Source organism: Ceratotherium simum, unplaced genomic scaffold (genome assembly GCF_057802395.1).
Source record: "Ceratotherium simum simum isolate JZ-2026a unplaced genomic scaffold, ASM5780239v1 HiC_scaffold_50, whole genome shotgun sequence".
Classification (NCBI taxonomy): domain Eukaryota; kingdom Metazoa; phylum Chordata; class Mammalia; order Perissodactyla; family Rhinocerotidae; genus Ceratotherium; species Ceratotherium simum.
In genome coordinates, this window is record NW_028261266.1 from 58,551 (window position 1) to 76,449 (window position 17,899).

General features: G+C 41.9%; 2 protein-coding genes across 33 annotated transcripts in view; one reads left to right on the forward strand and one right to left on the reverse strand.

Annotated features, from left to right (window-relative positions):
* LOC147911169 (uncharacterized) overlaps nt 1–17,899 on the reverse strand; it is a 159,688-nt gene that overhangs the window by 53,471 nt on the left and 88,318 nt on the right. The window lies entirely within an intron of this gene.
* The window catches only part of LOC147911170 (uncharacterized), a 90,265-nt gene that overhangs the window by 48,495 nt on the left and 23,871 nt on the right, over nt 1–17,899 (forward strand). For 11 of the 13 annotated variants that reach the window (XR_015551497.1, XR_015551494.1, XR_015551492.1 and 8 more), the window contains 2 exons: nt 16,163–16,224; nt 16,975–17,085. Coding sequence is in view for 1 of the 13 variants with exons in the window: in XM_087428467.1 (XP_087284593.1) it covers nt 17,066–17,085 (20 nt within the window). In the remaining 12 variants the exon portion in view is untranslated. Of the gene's footprint in view, nt 1–16,162; nt 16,225–16,974; nt 17,086–17,661; nt 17,824–17,899 lie in introns of all 13 variants that reach the window. The other 2 variants (XR_015551495.1, XR_015551500.1) reach the window with 2 other exon arrangements.

The following is a 17,899-nucleotide window of genomic DNA, read 5'->3' on the forward strand; positions in this document are numbered from 1 at the left end:
TTTCCTTGTCTGCTTTTTAAAAAAGGAGTAAATTTTCCAAATTATTTCCTTGCTAATGTAACTTTCTTTTGTTCTTTAGGCATGTTTTAGGTGATGAGTAGCAAAGAACAATGATTCTACATTTCTGAATACAAGAAAGTACCTAGAAACCACAAGTCACTTACTGTGTTCTTGTATACATAAGTTTTTTTTAACTGATAAAAATACATAACATAAAATTTATTCTCTTAACCATTTTTTAGCATACAGTTCAGTGGTATTAAGTACATCCACATTGTTATGAAACCATCACCACCATCCATCTCCAGGACTTTTTCATCTTCCCCAAACTGAAACTCTGTCCCCATTAAACACCAACTCCTCATTCCACCTTCCCCAGCCTCTGGCACCCACCATTCTCCAGAGACTTCCTGTAAGTGGAATCATACAGTATTTGTCCTTTTGTGACTGGCTAATTTCACTCAGCACAGTGTCCTCAAGGTTCATTCATGTTGCAGCAGGTGTGAGAATCTCCTTCCCTTTTAAGGCTGAATAATATCCCGTCGTATGTATATATCACATTTTGGGAATCCATTTATCTCTCAGTGGACACTTGGGCTGCTTTCACATTTTAGCTGTTGTTAATAATGCTGCTTTGAACATGGGTGTACACATATCTCTTCTAGATCCTGCTTTCAGTTCTTTTGGGTATATATGCAGAAGTAGAATTATTGGATCATATGGTAATTCTTTGTTTAATTTTGTGAGTAACCACCATACTATCTTCCATAGTGGCTGTAACTATTTTACATTCCCACCAACAGTCACAGCGGTTCCAATTTCTCCACATCCTCGCCAACACTTTCTTTTCTTTTTTTTTTTAATAATAGTAACCATCTTAATGGGTGTGCTATATACTTTTATGGCATAATAGAAAAATATGCACTGAATACATATGTACATAAAGCTGAAGACTTTCACAGTTTTAATATTCAATCAGCTAGCACCATTGATGGTATAGAATTGACTAGTGAGGGAGGGAGCATTTACAACACAGCTTTACCTCAAAGTAGCAGATGTGGTTTTGGCAGCACATGTAGAATCCCAAAGGAAGGGTCCCCTGGAGGAAGGGGAAGGACAGGGGGCTCTTGTGAGCAGAGGTGGGGCTGTCTGGGTGGAAAGGCACACTCCACCTGTGCCCTGGGAGGCACTGAGACCTACACACAGACCAAGGGGTGCTCAGCTCCCTTCTCACGTCCATGTTTTTAACAACTGAAACTGAATTCAGTGTGAGTCTCAAACCCACTGGCCATGGAAAATGTGAATTTTCTTTAATTTTTGTAAATTGATCATTATCTATGGAAGCATTTAGGAAGCTGCAGTTTTCACCTTAACAAATATTTTGTTAACCTTCTTTAGTGATCTACATTGTAGCAGATACAAAAGAAATAACAATCCAAAGTTTCTGCCCTTGAGTCTTCTTGGAACGTAATTTAGAAAATATTAGAAACAGTACAGGACATTGCATAATAAAGTGTGAAACTGCTTTCAGCAAAGTGCCAAAATGTGTGGGATACTCATTAGGTGCTTACATTGGCCAGGAGTGTGATATATAATTCATGTTTGTGATGATCTCTTTATGGAATGCAGCTAAAATATTATAGACTTGTGTGAAACAATTTGATTTATTTTCATATATCTAGCTATATGTATACAGAGATTTTGTAGAAAGCACTTTTAAAATTTTTATTTCAACTTTAAATTGATGTTGTATTATTGTATAGTCAAACTTTCTATAACTGTTTCATTTCAGATGCTAGAGCACTACAAGTATTTTCCCCAAGTTATTTTGAAAAATTTCAAACTTATAGAAAATGTAGAAAGAATAGTGCAATGAATACTAATAGACGCTTCACCTAGACTCACATTTGCCACATTCATGTGTTATCTATGTCTGTCTGTCTGTCTGCCTGTATCTACTCGAATCTAGCTCTCTACCATCTTTCTATCTATCAATCATCTGTCTGTCTCATCTGTCTATCAATCAACTATCCATCTATCTATCTATCTATCTATCATAGCACGTGTTTTCCAAATCATGTTCAAGTTTTAGATCATGCTGGTTCTTTCATGAGTACTTTATCACATATCTCCCAATAAGGAAGTTTACCTGCATAACCATAATGTTATATCACACCCATTAACTTTGATGCAATAATATTCAAAACTTCCCACCTGTATCAGAATATCCTCTGTAGCCGGGTTGTTTCCAACCCAGGATTCAGAGGAGGGCCATGTGATGTCTTTAGCTGCCATGTCTACCTAGTCTACTTTCACCTAGAACAGTGTTTGTGTTTTCCTTCTCTCTCACGACACTGACATTTCTGAAGAGCCCACGGCATTCACTCTTAGAGTTGCCACAACTTGGATTTTTCTGAGTTTCCTCAATATTAGATTTAGGTCAAACCTTTTTGGCAAGAATATTGTATAGGTGATGTTGTGCAAACATTATTTTAAAATCCTGTCTGGTGGATTGTTAAGAAGAGGTGGACATGCGTGCCCCTAGAGATGCAGATGCTGGCTGCCTGGGTGGTGCTGCAAGGCTGCTGGTATTGCGGCTCAGGACGGCCCGTGCTGGCACTTGGTTCATCTCCTTGTACTATCTGCTGGAATACTTTAAGGAGGCACACTCTCTATTACTAGCTGGGGCTTGGCCTGAACCCAAAGGCTTAGCAGTTGTCCATTTCTAAATACCTTCTTGCTCCTTCTATTCAGACTTTCTCTTCCTGTGGTCCTTTGTCTTGCTGTTGACCCACATCAGAGCCCTTTCCTGGAGGAATGCCAGCAGTAGGAATTAGACACCAAGCATTGAGCTTTCCCAAGAGGCCGCGTGAGCAGGGTGAAGACTTGATGGGCCAGTAACCTGTGGGCTGGGGCATCAGGCTGTGACCTGTCCTTCCGTTCTTTGTTGGGGTGAATTTGGCCCATCCAGCTTGCCTTATGTAGCATAGTATATATTGACAGAGATACATTGACACATTTTAGAATTCTCTTTGGACTCACACACACATAAACAAATTTTTTTAACCACTTTGAGTCCATAAAACACAGGTATTTAATTTTATAGGCAAAATTTTTTTTAAAGTATCTTTTTCAAGCTTTTTTGGTATTTCTGAAACTCAGCTGACTGCAGCATTCTGATCTATCTTTGAAATGGTCCTGCATGCTGGTTTTCATCATGAACCTGTATGAATCTCCATTCTAGATTGCTCTCTGAAACTGAACATTCTGCTTGAGGAAAGATCTCATATATAGGGATATTAAAACAAATGTTATTTTATATGAGAATAATGCCTGAGGATCAATACATATATGTTTCATATCTCAGAAATAGTCACCCATATATTTATGAAAGTGCCCTGGATCACTTTGATGCAGTTGATGATGAAGAAATCTCCGTATAGTCAAGGAGATGTGTGCTAGAAGTGATTGTGGGAGCGTACAGAATGCAGCCCACCCTCAAATGAGGCAAAGACTGAAGGTGTGCACTTGGAAGACAAAAGGTTTATTGTGCCTTATCCCAAGTAATAAAAATATAAAAATAAAGTAAAATGCTTTTAGTACATTTCAGATTCTCCTACGCCATACCCCCTTGTAGTGTTCTATATGATTTTCTCCTTATTTCAGTTAAGAGTTGGTCTTACAAAACATATTTTTATATATGGTAGATTTATAAAACTCAAATCTCTCTACTTCCTACTCAGTAAGTGATTATACTCCTGATTTTTCTTTTTGTATTGTTCACTAATTACTAGGATTTTGTTTGCACGTAAAGAAGTTCTTGCTTTTGCCATCAGATCCACCCATACTTTAAGTTTTTTGTTAAATTATGTTATGGATTAGAGCTTTATTTTTTCCCAAAAACATTATCATTTTTTACTTTAGTTTATACAACTGTTTTTCTAAGCACTAGACTTAGTTTTAACATTAACATCTTTGATGTTTTTATTCTAACTTTCACTTTTTGTTAGTGTGCTAACTGCAGTTCTTACCCAGATGCTGCTTCTGAAACCTAGTTCTGTTGTACTATCTTTAGTGAATTATAAACAGGAAAGTATGAAACAAATGGTAATAGCTTTTTTTCCTTTGTTGTCAAGTTCAAAGGCTAATCTGGAGTTTTTTGGAATTTATAATCATTGGCTGATAGATCTAAGCTGTGAAATCTTGTTGTTTGTTATGGAAACTGAAAAGATAGTGCGGAGATATTTCTTTGAAAATCAGTATGGTATAAGTCAATGCACATTTACCTTCTGGAATGTTTGTCTTCTGATAGTACATACACATAGAGACTCCAGTACCTAGAAATGTGAATTCCATAGAAATGGAAGCGTTTAAGAGAGAGCAAACACTGATGCCAGCAGGTGTTAGCAATTAACCAGCATTAAGCAAACAAACAAAATGAAAATTGCCAGGCACCTTTAGCTGTTTATTTCATAACTTTTTATCATTTTAATCAATCAACAAGTATATAATAAATGGGTTCTGTGGGCTCAGGAGAGTGATTGTGCCTTATTTCAGTGGTAATCAGAACCCATTTGTTCTTATTTAGAACGAACTAATTTAACATGCTGTTGACCATTTAGTGCATGGTGTTGGCCAGTTAGTGCATTGTGGTGGGAGATGTGGTGAAGATGCCCTCTCATATGGAGGTCGTACCAGCACTCAGGGAGTGGCAGTACCTGGGTCGACCAGGGGCCCTGGGACCTGGCTCTCAGCTCTGGGTTTATCAATGCACTTGCTAACCAAATGCATGAAAGACTACGTCACCCCCTTTAATATCAGGATATCTGGGGAGGTGAATTATTCAACAGCAGGTTTGGAATCAGAACAAAGTGAGATGGATAATCTCAAAAGATGTAGTTTATCCAGTCCTTGATAAGTCTAGCCTCACTGAGATTACCTCTCTAGTGATTGTCATATAAATGTACGTGTTCTGCTTCCTTGAGCTATAATTCTGTGATATCACAGTAGCCTGCGCTTCTGATGAAAGCAGGTATAGTACAGCATGAACTCTGAAGACACAGCCTGGCTCACTGTCTTGTGCTGTGATTGGAATTTGATGTCACAGATTCTCCTAAGAGACCTTGACTGGAGGTGGGCCATCCTGGGCTGGGCCTCCAGCACCCAGGGCTGATCAGGAGTCCCTCTTGAGCAGCTGATGCTGACAAGGTACAAGTACAGGGTATCTGTGTCGAGACACCTGGCAGGTGCTGGTCCTGGAGCGCGGGCAGAGGGACTGGAGATCCTGCTAGCGTTTGGGGGCCACTGTAGACTCTGCCGCATGTAAACTTTTTTTTTTTGGCAGATTGTGCCTTTGTGCCTGTTTTGTTTACTCAACCACGTGTACAAGCTAATGGTGTTCCTGCAGGCTTAGAGATTATCCTTAAATGTGCTGAACACTTAATGCACTTGCGTGCAGTCAAGAGGGTGTTTGAATTTTACTTTCAATTGCAGAACTACCTATTATCTTGCAGACTTTGTAGGACATGTGGCCACAGTCAGCGGATAAATAAACAGGCAGGCTGTGTCCCAATAAAACTATTTTATCAAAACAGGTGGCAGGCTGGATTTGGCCACGGGCTGTAGCTTGTCCATCCCTGCAATGGAGAAAGAGGAACAGGGAAAGCTTCTTGGAGGAAGTGGCGACTGATCTAGGCTCTAAAAGAGTGGGGTTTGGGTGATGGGAGACAGAGGCGGCACCTTCCAGAGTTGGGGATCCTGTAGGCAAAGGCAGAGCAGGGAAGAGACAGGCGAGGTGTAGACAGGTCTGATCATCTGGTTTGAGTAGCACATGAAGTGGGACTGAAGAAGGACATCGTGATGGTGGAGAAAAGAAATGCTAAGGTAAGGCTTCCGTGGATCCATAAACAGTGCAAGTAAGTCACTGAGCATGAGGAAGACTGCCCTATGGAGGGTGAAGGGCTGACAGGGGAGGGAGGGAGGCGGCTGGAGAGTGGGGTGACACACGGCAGAGCTTTCGGGCAGACCCCATGGGTAGTGAAGAGGGCTGGGTTCATGGCCAAGGGCAGAGGTTAGCCACCCCTTGATTCTAGAAATTACCTTGTTGTTGTTGTTGTTCTAAAAGGTAAAATGAAACTTTTAAATTGACTACTTTGAGAACTTTTAGAACAGGCACAACTGCTGCAAACATAATTTAAAAGAAAAACTGTGATCATGTGTTATAGCACAAAACAATTCGAAGTGTTTCTTTTCTTTTACCATTTGTAAATGTACAGCTCAGTGGCATTAAGCACATTCTCATTGCTGTGCAACCATCACCACCATCCGTCTCCAGACCTTTTCGTCTTCCCAAACTGAAACTCTGCATCCATTAAACACTAACTCCCCATTCCTCCCTCCAGCCTCTGGCACCCACCATTCTACTTTCTGCCTCTCTCAATTTGACTACTCTAGAGACCTCATGTAAGTGGAATCCTACAATATTTGTCCTTTTGTGACTGGCTTATTTCACTTAGCATAACGTCCTCAAAGTTCGCCTTGTTGTGGCATGTGTCAGAATTTCCTTCCTTTTTAAAACTGAATATTATTCCGTTGCTTGTATATACCGTATTTTGTTCATCCATGCTTGGACATTTGGGAAAGTAGTGCAGTTTTTACTTTATTTTTTTTATTTTATTGAGGTCATAATAGTTTATAACACTGTGAAATTTCAGTTGTACATTATTTGTCAGTCCCCATACAAATGCTCCCCTTCATCCCTTGTGCCACCCCCCAACCCTCTTACCTTCTGGTAACCACTAAACTGTTGTCTTTGTCTGTGTGTCGTGTGTTAGTTTATCTTCCACATGTGAGTGAAATCATATGGTGCTTGTCTTTCTCTGTCTGGCTTATTTCGCTTCACATAATACCCTCAAGGTCCATCCATATTGTTGCAAATCGGATGGTTTTGTCTTTTTTTATGGCTGAGTAGTATTCCATTGTATGTATGTATACCACATCTTCTTTATCCAATCATCAGTTGATGGGCACTTGGGTTGCTTCCACTTCTTGGCTATAGTGAAGAATGCTGCAATGAACATAGGCGTGCATAAAGTCTCTTTGAATTGTTGATGTTAAGTTCTTTGGATAAATATCCAGTAGTGGGATAGCTGGGTCATATGGTATTTCTATTTTTAATTTTTTGAGAAATCTCCATACTGTTTTCCATAGTGTCTGTACCAGTTTGCATTCCTGCCAGCAGTGTATGAGGGTCCGTTTTCTCCATATCCTTTCCAACGTTTGTTATTTTTTGTCTTGGTGATTATAGCCATTCTAACGAGTGTAAAGTGATATCTTAGTATAGTTTTGATTTGCATTTCCCTGATGATTAGTGATGTTAAACATCTTCTTATGTGCCTATTCGCCGTCTGTATATCTTCTTTGCAAAACTGTGTGTTCATATCCCCTGCCCATTTTTTGATCGGGTTGTTTGCTTTTGTTATTCAGTTGTGTGAGTTCTTTATATATTTTGGAGATTAACCCCTTGTCAGATATATGATTTGTAAATATTTTCTCCAAGTTCGTGGGTTGTCTTTTTGTTTTGTTCCTATTTTCCTTTGCCTTGCAGAAGCTCTTTAGTCTGATGAAGTCCCACTTGTTTATTTTTTGTTTCCATTGTCTGAGTAGACACAGTATCCGGAAAGATCCTTCTAAGACCCATGTCAAAGAGTGTACTGCCTATACTTTCTTCTAGGAGTTTTATGATTTCGCGTCTTATCTTCAAGTCTTTGATGCATTTTGAGTTAATTTTTGTGTATGGCAAAAGATAATGGTCTACTTTCATTCTTTTGCATGTGGCTGTCCAGTTTTCCCAACACCATTTATTGAAGAGACTTTCCTTTCTCCATTGGATGTTCTTAGCTCCTTTGTCAAAGACTAGCTGTCCATAGATGTGTGGTTTTATTTCTGGGCTTTCAATTCTATTCCATTGATCTGTGTGTCTGTTTATGTATCACTACCATGGTGTTTGATTACTATAGCTTTGTAGTATATTTTGAAGTCAGGGATTGTGATGCCTCCAGCTTTGTTCTTTTTCTCAGGATTGCTTTAGCTCTTTGGGGTCTTTTGTTGCCCCATATGAGTTTTAGGATTCTTTGTTCTATTCCGTGAAGAATGTCATTGGGATTCTGATTGGGATTGCATTGAATCTGCAGATTGCTTTAGGTAGTATGGACATTTGGACTATGTTTATTCTTCCAATCCGTGTGCATGGAATATCTTTCCATTTCTTTATGTCATCATCGATTTCTTTCAATAATGTCTTATAGTTTTCATTGTGTAGGTCTTTCACCACCTTGGTTAAATTTATTCCTAGATGTTTTATTCTTTTTGTTGCAATTGTAGATGAGATTGTCTTCTTGAGTTCTCTTTCTGTTAGTTTGTTATTAGAGTATAGAAATGCAACTCTTTTTTGTAAGTTGATTTTGTACCCTGCAACTTTGCTGTAGTTATTGATTATTTCTAATAGTTTTCCAACGGGTTCTTTCGGGTTTTCTATATATAAAATCATGTTGTCTGCAAACAGCGAGAGTTTCACTTCTTCATTGCCTATTTGGATTCATTTTTCTTGCCTAATTGCTCTGGCCAAAACCTCCAGTACTGTGTTGAATAAGAGAGGTGAGAGTGGGCACCCTTGTCTTGTTCCTGTTCTCGGAGGGTTGGCTTTCAGTTTTTCCCCATTGAGTATGACGTTGGCTGTGGGTTTTTCATATATGGCATTTATTATGTTGAGGTACTTTCCTTCTATACTCATTTTATGCACAGTTTTTATCATAAATGGATGTTGGATCTTGTCAAATGCTTTCTCTGCATCTGTTGAGATGATCATGTGGTTTTTATTCCTCATTTTGTTAATGTGGTGTATCACATTGATTAATTTGCAGATGTTGAACCATCCCTGTGTCCCTGGAATAAATCCCACTTGGTCATGGTGTATGATCTTTTTAATGTATTGTTGTATGAAATTTGCTAGCATTTTGTTGAGGATTTTTGCATCTATGTTCATCAGTGATATTGGCCTGTAATTTTCTTTTATTGTGCTGTCCTTGTCTGGATTTAGTATCTGGGTAATGTTCGCTTTGTAGAATGAGTTAGGAAGCTTCCTCTCCTCCCCAATTTTTTGAGAGTCTGAGAAGAATAGGTAGTAAGTCTTCATTGAATGTTTGGTAGAATTCACCAGGGAAGCCATCTGGTCCTGGACTTTTATTTTTTGGGAGGTTTTTGATTACTGTTTTGATCTCCTTACTGGTGATTGGTCTATTCAAATTCTCTATTTCTTCTTGATTCAGTTTTGGAAGGTTGTATGACTCCAAGAATTTATCCATTTCTTCTAGATTATCCAGTTTGTTGGCATATAGCTTTTCATAGTATTCTCTTATAATCTTTTGTATTTCTAAGGTGTCTATTGTAATTTCTCCTCTTTCATTTCTAATTTTACTTATTTGAGCCTTCTCTCTTTTTTTCTTGGTGAGTCTAGCTAAAGGTTTGTTAATTTTGTTTATCTTTTCAAAGAACCAGCTCTTGGTTTCATTGATTTTTTTCTATTGTTTTTTAGTCTCTATTTCATTTATTTCTGCTCTGATTTTTATTATTTCCCTCCTTCTGCTTATTTGGGGCTTTGTTTGTTCTTTTTTTCCACTTTTTCCGGTTCCTTTAGGTGCACTGTTAGATTGTTTAATTGAGATTTTTCTATTTGTTGAGATAGGCCTGTATTGCTACAAATTTCCCTCTTAGAACTGCTTTTGCTGTATCCTGTAAATTCTGGCATGTCGTATTTTCATTTTCATTTGTTTCCAGGTATTTTTTGATTTCTTCTTTGATTTCTTCATTGACCCAGTCGTTATTCAGTAGCATTTTGTTTAATCTCCATGTATTTGTAGCTTTTCTGATTTTCTTCCTATAGTTGATTTCTAGTTTCATAATGTTGTGGTCAGAAAAGATGCTTGGTATTATTTCAGTCTTCTTAAATTTATGGAGACTTGTTTTGTGGCCTAATAGGTGATCAGTCCTGGAGAATGTTCCATGTGCATTTGAAAAGAATGTGTATTCTTCAGTTTCTGGATGGAGCATTCTGTATATATCTACTAAGTCCATCTGGTCTAGTGTGTTGTTTAAGGCCAGTGTTTCCTTATGGATCTTCTGTTTGGATGATCTATCCATTGGTGTAAGTGGAGTGTTAAAGTCTCCTACTATTATTGTGTTACTGTCTATTTCTCTTTTATGTCTGTTAATAATTGCTTTATATATTAGGTGCTCGTATGTCGGGTGTATAGATATTTATGAGTGTATATCCTCTTGTTGGATTGTTCCCTTGATCATTATGTAGTGCCCTTCTTTGTCTCCTGTTACAGTTTTTGTTTTAAAGTCTATTTTGTCTGATATGAGTATTGCTACCCCAGCTTTCTTTTTATTGCCGTTTGCATGGAGAATCTTTTTCCATCCTTTCACTTTCAGTTTGTGAGTGTCTTTAGGTCTGAAGTGTGTCTCTTGGATGCAGCATATATATGGATCTTGTTTTTTTTATCCAATCAGCCACCCTATGCCTTTTAATTGGAGCATTTAGTCCAGTGACATTTAAAGTAGCTATTGATAAGTATGTACTTACTGCCATTTTTTGGTGTTTTAGTAGTTCTTCTCTGTTCCTTTCTTCTTCTCTTTCTCTCTTCCCTTGTGATTTGATGACTTTCTTTAGTATTATGTTTGGGTTCCTTTCTCTTAGTTTTTTGTATATTTATTATAGGTTTCTGGTTTGTGATTACCATGAGGGTCATATATAATAACCTACATATATAGCAATCTATATTAAGCTGATGGTCTCTTTAGTTTGACTTCTTTCTAAGAGCTCTACTCTTTTACTCCCCTTCTCCCACATTTTATGTTTTTGATATCTTGTGTAACCTCTTTTTTGTGTGTTTGTATCATTACCCTCTTATCATGGAAATAGATAATTTTTTCCTATTTGTGAGCTTCTCTTTCCCCCTTAAATAAGTCCCTTTACCATTTCTTGCAGGACTGGTTTCTTGGTGACAAACTCCTTTAATTTTTGCTTGTCTGGGGAACTCTTTATCTCTCCATCCTGCAGGGTAGAGTGTTCTTGGCTGTAGGTTTTTTCTTTTTAGCACTTTAAATATATTATGCCACTCTCTTCTAGCCTGTAAGGTTTCTGCTGAGAAGTCAGCTGATAGCCTTATGGGGTTTCCTTTGTATGTAACTTGTCTTTCTCTTGTGGCTTTTACGATTCTCTTTTTATCTTTAATTCTGGACATTTCAATTATGATGTGTCTTTGTGTGGGCCTCTTTGGGTTTTTCTTTTTTGCTGCTCTCTGTGCTTCCTGTACCTGGATGTCTGTTTCCTTCCTTAGGTTAGGGAAGTTTTCAGCTATTATTTCTTCAAATAGATTCTCTGCCCCTTTGTCTGCCTCTTCTCCTTCTGGGACACCTATAACACGGATGTTAATGCGCTTGATATTGTCCCAGAGGTCCCTTATACTGTTCTCACTCTTTTTAATTCTTTTTTCTTTTATCTCTTCAGCTTGGGTGATTTCCTCTACTCCTTCATCCAGCTTGCTGATCTGTTCTGTATCCTCTACTCTGCTTTTAAGTCCCTCTCGTGAATTTTTTATTTCCAGTACGGTATTCTTCATTTCTGATTGGTTCTTTTTTATTTCTGATTGGTTCTTTTTTATATCTTCCATTTCTTTGCTGACATTCTCACTGAGTTCATCCATTATTCTCCCAAGATCGGTGGGCATCCTTATGACTCTTTGTTTGAACTCTCTGTCAGATAGATTGCTCATTTCTGTTTCATTTAGTTCATTTTCTGGGATTTTGTCCTATTCCCTAACTTGGAACATATTCCTTTGCCTCCTCATTTTGCCTTTCTCTGTGCTTTTATCTATGTATTAGGTAGGTCAGCTACGTCTCCTGATCTTGGAGAGGTGGCCTTATGTAAGAGATGCCTTATGAGGCCCAGCAGTGTGCTTCCCTCTCATCACCAGTTCCAAATATTCCAGGAGTGACCCCTCTCTGGGCTACGTGTGTCCTTCTGTTGTGGCAGGGTTGCTCTTGCCATAGGTGCCCAGGGAGGCTAAGCTGTCTCCATGGCCAGCTGGTTATAATGCTCAGCTGCGTGTGGTTGTTGTGGGCCCTTCAGTCTCTTTATCGGGTGTGGGGAGCCCCAGCACAGTTGACTGCAAGATCTAATAGCACATTCCTGTTGCAGTTTTTCTATTAAGTGAGTAGGCCACCAGTGTAGCTGGTTGTTAGGCTCAGGGGCTTACAATTGCTATAAGCCTCTGGCCTATAAGGCTCTTGTCAGCTCTCTGAGGATTGCAGCTGGGTGGGGCTGGCCCCAGGCACAAGAGCACCCAGTTGTTTCAGGCTTTGGAAGGTGGGGCTGATCCCCTATGTGGCTGTTTGAGAAGCACACGTCTTCTGCAGCTGACAAGCCCCACCACCCACAGGGCCACACACACAGTCAACACAGTCCTGCCCGGTACGCACACCCCGACCCCCTGAAGTAGATCCAGTTGCTGCAAGGCAGGAGCCCCACAGACTCCAATAATGCCCCACACGCTCCACCCACTCCTCATGCACACCCTGCCCCACAGAGGTGGACCCACTTGCCAGGCTGCAGAGAATCCAGGCAGCTTGCTTCTGCAGGCCCACAAGTTGCCCAAAGGCTTGTTTTTGGGTGGCGCCAGTCCTTAGAGTGGGCTGCTTTCCTTGGCTGAGTTGGATTAAATCGGTGCTCTAGTGGGTGAGGCAGACCCTGGACTAGCAGGTCACAGGGAGAACTCCAATGGTGTCTGTCAGCATGTATGTCAGCATGCCCATACCCATACCAGGTCACAACAATGGCTGCCACCAATGTCCCAGTCCCTCGAGAGGTCTCACCTTTCATGGAGATGCACCCAGAGCCTATCAGGCGAGTCTCTTTTCACCAAAGGACTGTGCACCTTTCTTTCTGGTGATTTTAGGTTGCTTTCTGAAATGGGTGAATTTGTGTATGGGCCCTTTAAGAGCTGGCTTTAAATTCTTTGTGACCCAGCTTTTCTAGGGGTACTCCCTGTTGTTGTTAGTAGCCAGCAAAGCCAGATATTATGACACTTGTCTCAGTTGTGTTGGGTCCAAAAATTGCCTATAGCAGCAACACTCTCCTCCCTGGCTCAGGTCCCCCACTCCTCCAGGGAAGGCTGCATACCTTTGGGTTCCCTCTGCATGGCCGTGAAGTCTTGTGGCTTGTGAAAGTGACGTTTTTTGTCTCCAGAAGGGAATTTCTGCCACTTCTACCTCAGTTAGGACAGCCACTTGTTGCAGGGGTTCCGCTTATCCAGTTTTCAGTTCTCTCTCAGGGGTAATTTTTCCAAGAATAGTTGTATGTCTGCTGGCCATGGGAGGAGGTGAGTTCCGAGTCTGCCTATGCCGCTATCTTGACTTCTCTTAAGGTTCAATTTATTAATTTTTGTCTCTATGTTTAATGTACCCTGTGATCTGTGTAAGAAACCTTTGCCTGTCCCAAAGTCATGAGAATATTATCCTATATTATCTACTACAAATGTCATTGTTTTAAACACCCACATTTGGATGTAAAATCCACCTGGAATTGACTTTTGTTTATGGTGTGAGTAGGAGTCACAATGAATTTCTTTCCTGTGTGGGTAACCAGTGTCCCTGGGCCATTTACTGAGAAGACTGTCTTTTCCCCAGTGCTCTGCCTGACTCTTCTGTCACATACAAGTGTTCGTATGTCTGGGTCCCAGGAGGACTCTATTCTTTCTACTTCTCCTTGTGGCTGTCCTTGCACTATGACAGCCCACCTCTCTGATGACTGTAGCTTTATACCGAGGCTTCATATCTAGTAGCAGAAGCCCTCCAAGTTTATTCTCCTTCAAGATTGTCTTGACTAAATATGGCCACTAGTATTTCTATGGAGATTTTGAAATTGCATAGTCAGTGTCCACAAGATATCTGCTGAGATACTTTATTGTGATTGTATGAATCTATAGATCAATGAGGGGAGAAGTGACATATTAACAATACATAGCAAAACAAACAAATAAAAATACCAAAAAAAAAACCTGAACCAAACCAAAACATCACAATAAAGAAGGAAGAAATGATAAACTGAGAAGAAATATTTGTAATTCATGTCACAAAAGGGTTCATATCCCCAACTAGAAAAAGTTCCTAGAAATTGATAAGAAAAATAACACATAGTAGAAAAATTGACAAAAGACATGAACCCACAGTTCACGGAAAATGATATATAAATAGTCCTAAATGTATGAAAATATGCTCAAGTTCAGTCATACCATGACAAAATTGTCATATTGAAAATGTAACAAAGCCAGGGGAAAATAGAGAAGGGATTCCTTCCTCTCAGACTTTGCAGGCCCACCAGGTCCAGCACCCTGAGGACCTGCCTGACTGCACTGGGGGTGCCCATGGGGCTGCAGAAGATATGGGGTACTCGGAGGCTGCAGGTAGAGGATCTCAAAGAATTCATCTCATGAGCTGGTGCAGTGCTCATGCCAGCGGCAAGGCAGGGCTCAGGGGCACTCACAGTCCTGGGGCTGCTTGTGAGCACTGGGCCTTCAACAGGAGACCTGGCTGCTCCCGCTCCATATCCACCAGCATCTGCCCATGTTAGGAGGCCTGTGCACCTGTGCCCACTTGAGCTCGCCCACTCCAACACCCCATCCAGTGTCGATGGAGCCTGAAAACATGCCCTGCTGTGCTTGTGCTTATGAAATTCTGCATTCAGCCCCTCTTTGTATAATTGGGAAACTGAGGCTCAGAAAGAGGCAGGCCCAGGGCACAGTATGTGGTCAGAGTCAAGAAGAAAAGTGAGGACACCGGCTTCATAGGCCCGGGCCCAACTCCTCCAGTCATGTTTACTTTGGAAATGAAAGCCCCTAAGATCCTAGTTTGGACTAGGATCCTACCCAACCCCTCCCAGTTTGGACCATTTTCCTTCCTGCATCCCCACAAGCACGCAGGCATGCACAAACAGAAGCAGACTTCACAGTTGGGGACTATGGGAGGGTGGTTAAGAAGAGCAGACACCCTGAAAATGACAAGGGAAAGAGGAGAGAGGGGTTGGAGACAGCTCTGCAATGGAGTAGGGGCATCCATTCTCCTGGCAACATGTCCAGAGGTCCATAGCATGAAGGCGATCCTTAAATTTCCCACAGTCCTGCCTGGGCAGGGGCCAACTCCATAGTAGTCTCCAGAGGACAGGGACTGGGGTCCTGCAGTCTACTGTGCTAGGCTCCTGGAAGTGGACCGAGCATACCTCATCCCCTAGTATAGACAGGGACTCCAGGAGAGAAGGTCTCAGTTTCCTTCTCTACAAATTGGGCTCTTGCAATGGCAGTACCCAAGGGTTCTGCATGCTTGGAAAGTCTGTAGACCTTGATTCTCTACCAATGACCCATTGTCCTCCAAGGACACGGATAAATGCTTCCCACTCCCTGAAGGTCCTTCGTGGCAGAGAGGAGCTTGGGGAATGAGGACTTGCGGTAGGGAAGAACAAGACAGAGCCAGGGACTGAAAGTTAAGGGTCCAGGAACAAGACCACTCATACTTGGATCCTTGGGGTCCTCATTTGGAAGTAGGGGGAATCATTGCCCTGGCTGAGGTGAGGATGCCTTCTGAGAAAACTAGACACCCCAGAGGGGAGTGGCAAAGAGGGCGGCAGGAGTGTCTTCTGAGGTCCCTTCCACAGCCCTGAAATCCTTCAGGTCCTGCTGCTTTAATCCTGGGACTCCGGAGAGCCTTTGCCTTGAGGTCACCCAAAGAAAGATTCCTGCCTGGGGCTGCAGTGCTAGTGCTGGCCACCAGGGGACAGGCAGCCTCCTGGTTCATGGTGCCCACTGAGCTTTGCTGGAGCAATTGGGGCAGGAAGAGCCATGCAGAATGTCATTTCGGCCACGCCTCTGCTTCAGAAACAATATGCACCTCCTACGATTAGTGATCATTTCTACGGAATGAGCTGGGCAGAGGCAGGAAGAAGAGCTCCAAGATCTCCCCATTTATTTATTTATTCAGAGATTTATTTATTTATTTATTCCGAGATTATGGCTCACCCTGTGCCAGGTGCCAAATGGTCTCTCTCTTCCAGGAGCTTTCAGTCTGGAGGAGAGAAGGACAAAAGCACAGAAGCACGACATGTGAAAGAAAAGAGTAAGTGCTAACCTGAAAACAAAGCAGGGTGTTGTGAGACATGAGATGGCAGTCACTGGGTAGGAAGATCTGAAAGGCCTCACTGGGGTGACATTTACTGAGACTAGAATGACAAGAGAGAGCCATCCCTGCACAAGTCTGGGAGCAGTGTGTCAGGGAGAAGGCACCACTGGTACAGAGACTTGCAGGCAGAAGTGAGTTTGACCTGAGGCGGTTAGAAAGGTGACCAGTGTGGCTGGAGCGAGCCTGGGAAGAGAGAGGAGCAGAAGGAGGAGGGCAGGGCCAGATCTTGGGGGCTGTTAGACTGTTAGTTATCCCTTCCTCTCTGAAAGCGTTGCCCCAATACCTTGCATCTTAAAACTACAAATATTTAATATCTCACAAGTTTTGTGGATGAGGAATCCAGGCTTCGATTAGCTTGGTTCCTCCAATTCTATACATTTCTGTGCAACTTGTCATTTCACAGACTGCATCAAATCACAGTAGGGCTGTCAGGTCAGGAGCTGTGGCCTTAGTGTGACTTCATAATATCCCATAAAGGAAGTCATTTGCCACAGCAATTCAGCTTTTCAATGTTGTCGGACCTTGACATGATTCAATTCTGTTGCCATTTCAGCAGTGCTGCAGGAACATCTTAAATGTGTCCTCATAGACTGTGTTAGTTTGCTGGGTCTGCTGTAACATAGAACCACCAAGTGGGTGGATGGCCCCTCATGCTTACTGGCACGGTACTGGTTTCTGTCTTTGTAGAGCTCCACCCAGGACATTGTCAAGGAGCTGGTTGATGGGTTCAACTCCTCCATCTCACTAGACAAGGGGCAGATGCATCTGGCGATGAACAATGGCCAACACTGGTCTGGGGTAAGTGTGGGCACATAGTGGTCTCCATACCCAGGACACTGAGATGACCGGGGTGAACCCAGAACCCAGTCAATCTGGTGAATCCCCTGGGTTCCTTCCAGGAATGTGGTTTCCCCAGAGCCTTCCGCTTCATGCCAGGTGCTGATGAAGCCTCAGGTAGTTTAGAGGGAATGTCATGCAGCCCATGGTAGGGGCAGTTCTCAGTTCTGACCTGTGTGATCTTCAGCAGCCCCTTGAAATCCCTAACCCTCTGTTTCTCAATATCTACAGTGGGGACGTTTGTTGATGACTCACTGAGATAATGCTCTTAATACAGGCTATTAATACAGGGAGGTGCTATTGTTTCTCAGCTAACACAAAGCCTTGAAGGTACTGGTTGTTTATCACTCTCCCCAAAATCAAATGATGCTTTTAAAGCCTGGAACCTTTTTCTGTGTGGGCACTCAGGTCCCTCCTCTTGCCCAAGTTCCTGAGGTGATGGGAGTTTCTGGTCTGAGCTCCAGACCCTGATCCTCCTGGTGGCTCATGGTGATGCCACTCACTATTTGTTCCTCCTTGTCCACTTGGTGTGAAAAGGAGTCAACCCTCTCCCGGGATGAGGCCTACTCAATGCCGACCCCCAAGGCAGGCACAATGGAGAAGGTGGAGGAGTCCCTGGTACCAGCTTACCCGGATAGAAACATCTCCTACATTGCCGCCTTCCCATGCATGTACCAGGTCTTCACCACCACCCAACAGGTACTGGACTAGCTGCCCCATAGGCGAGTGCTGCCGCCTCCACAGCACAGTGGTTAGTGTCCCATCTACCAACCGT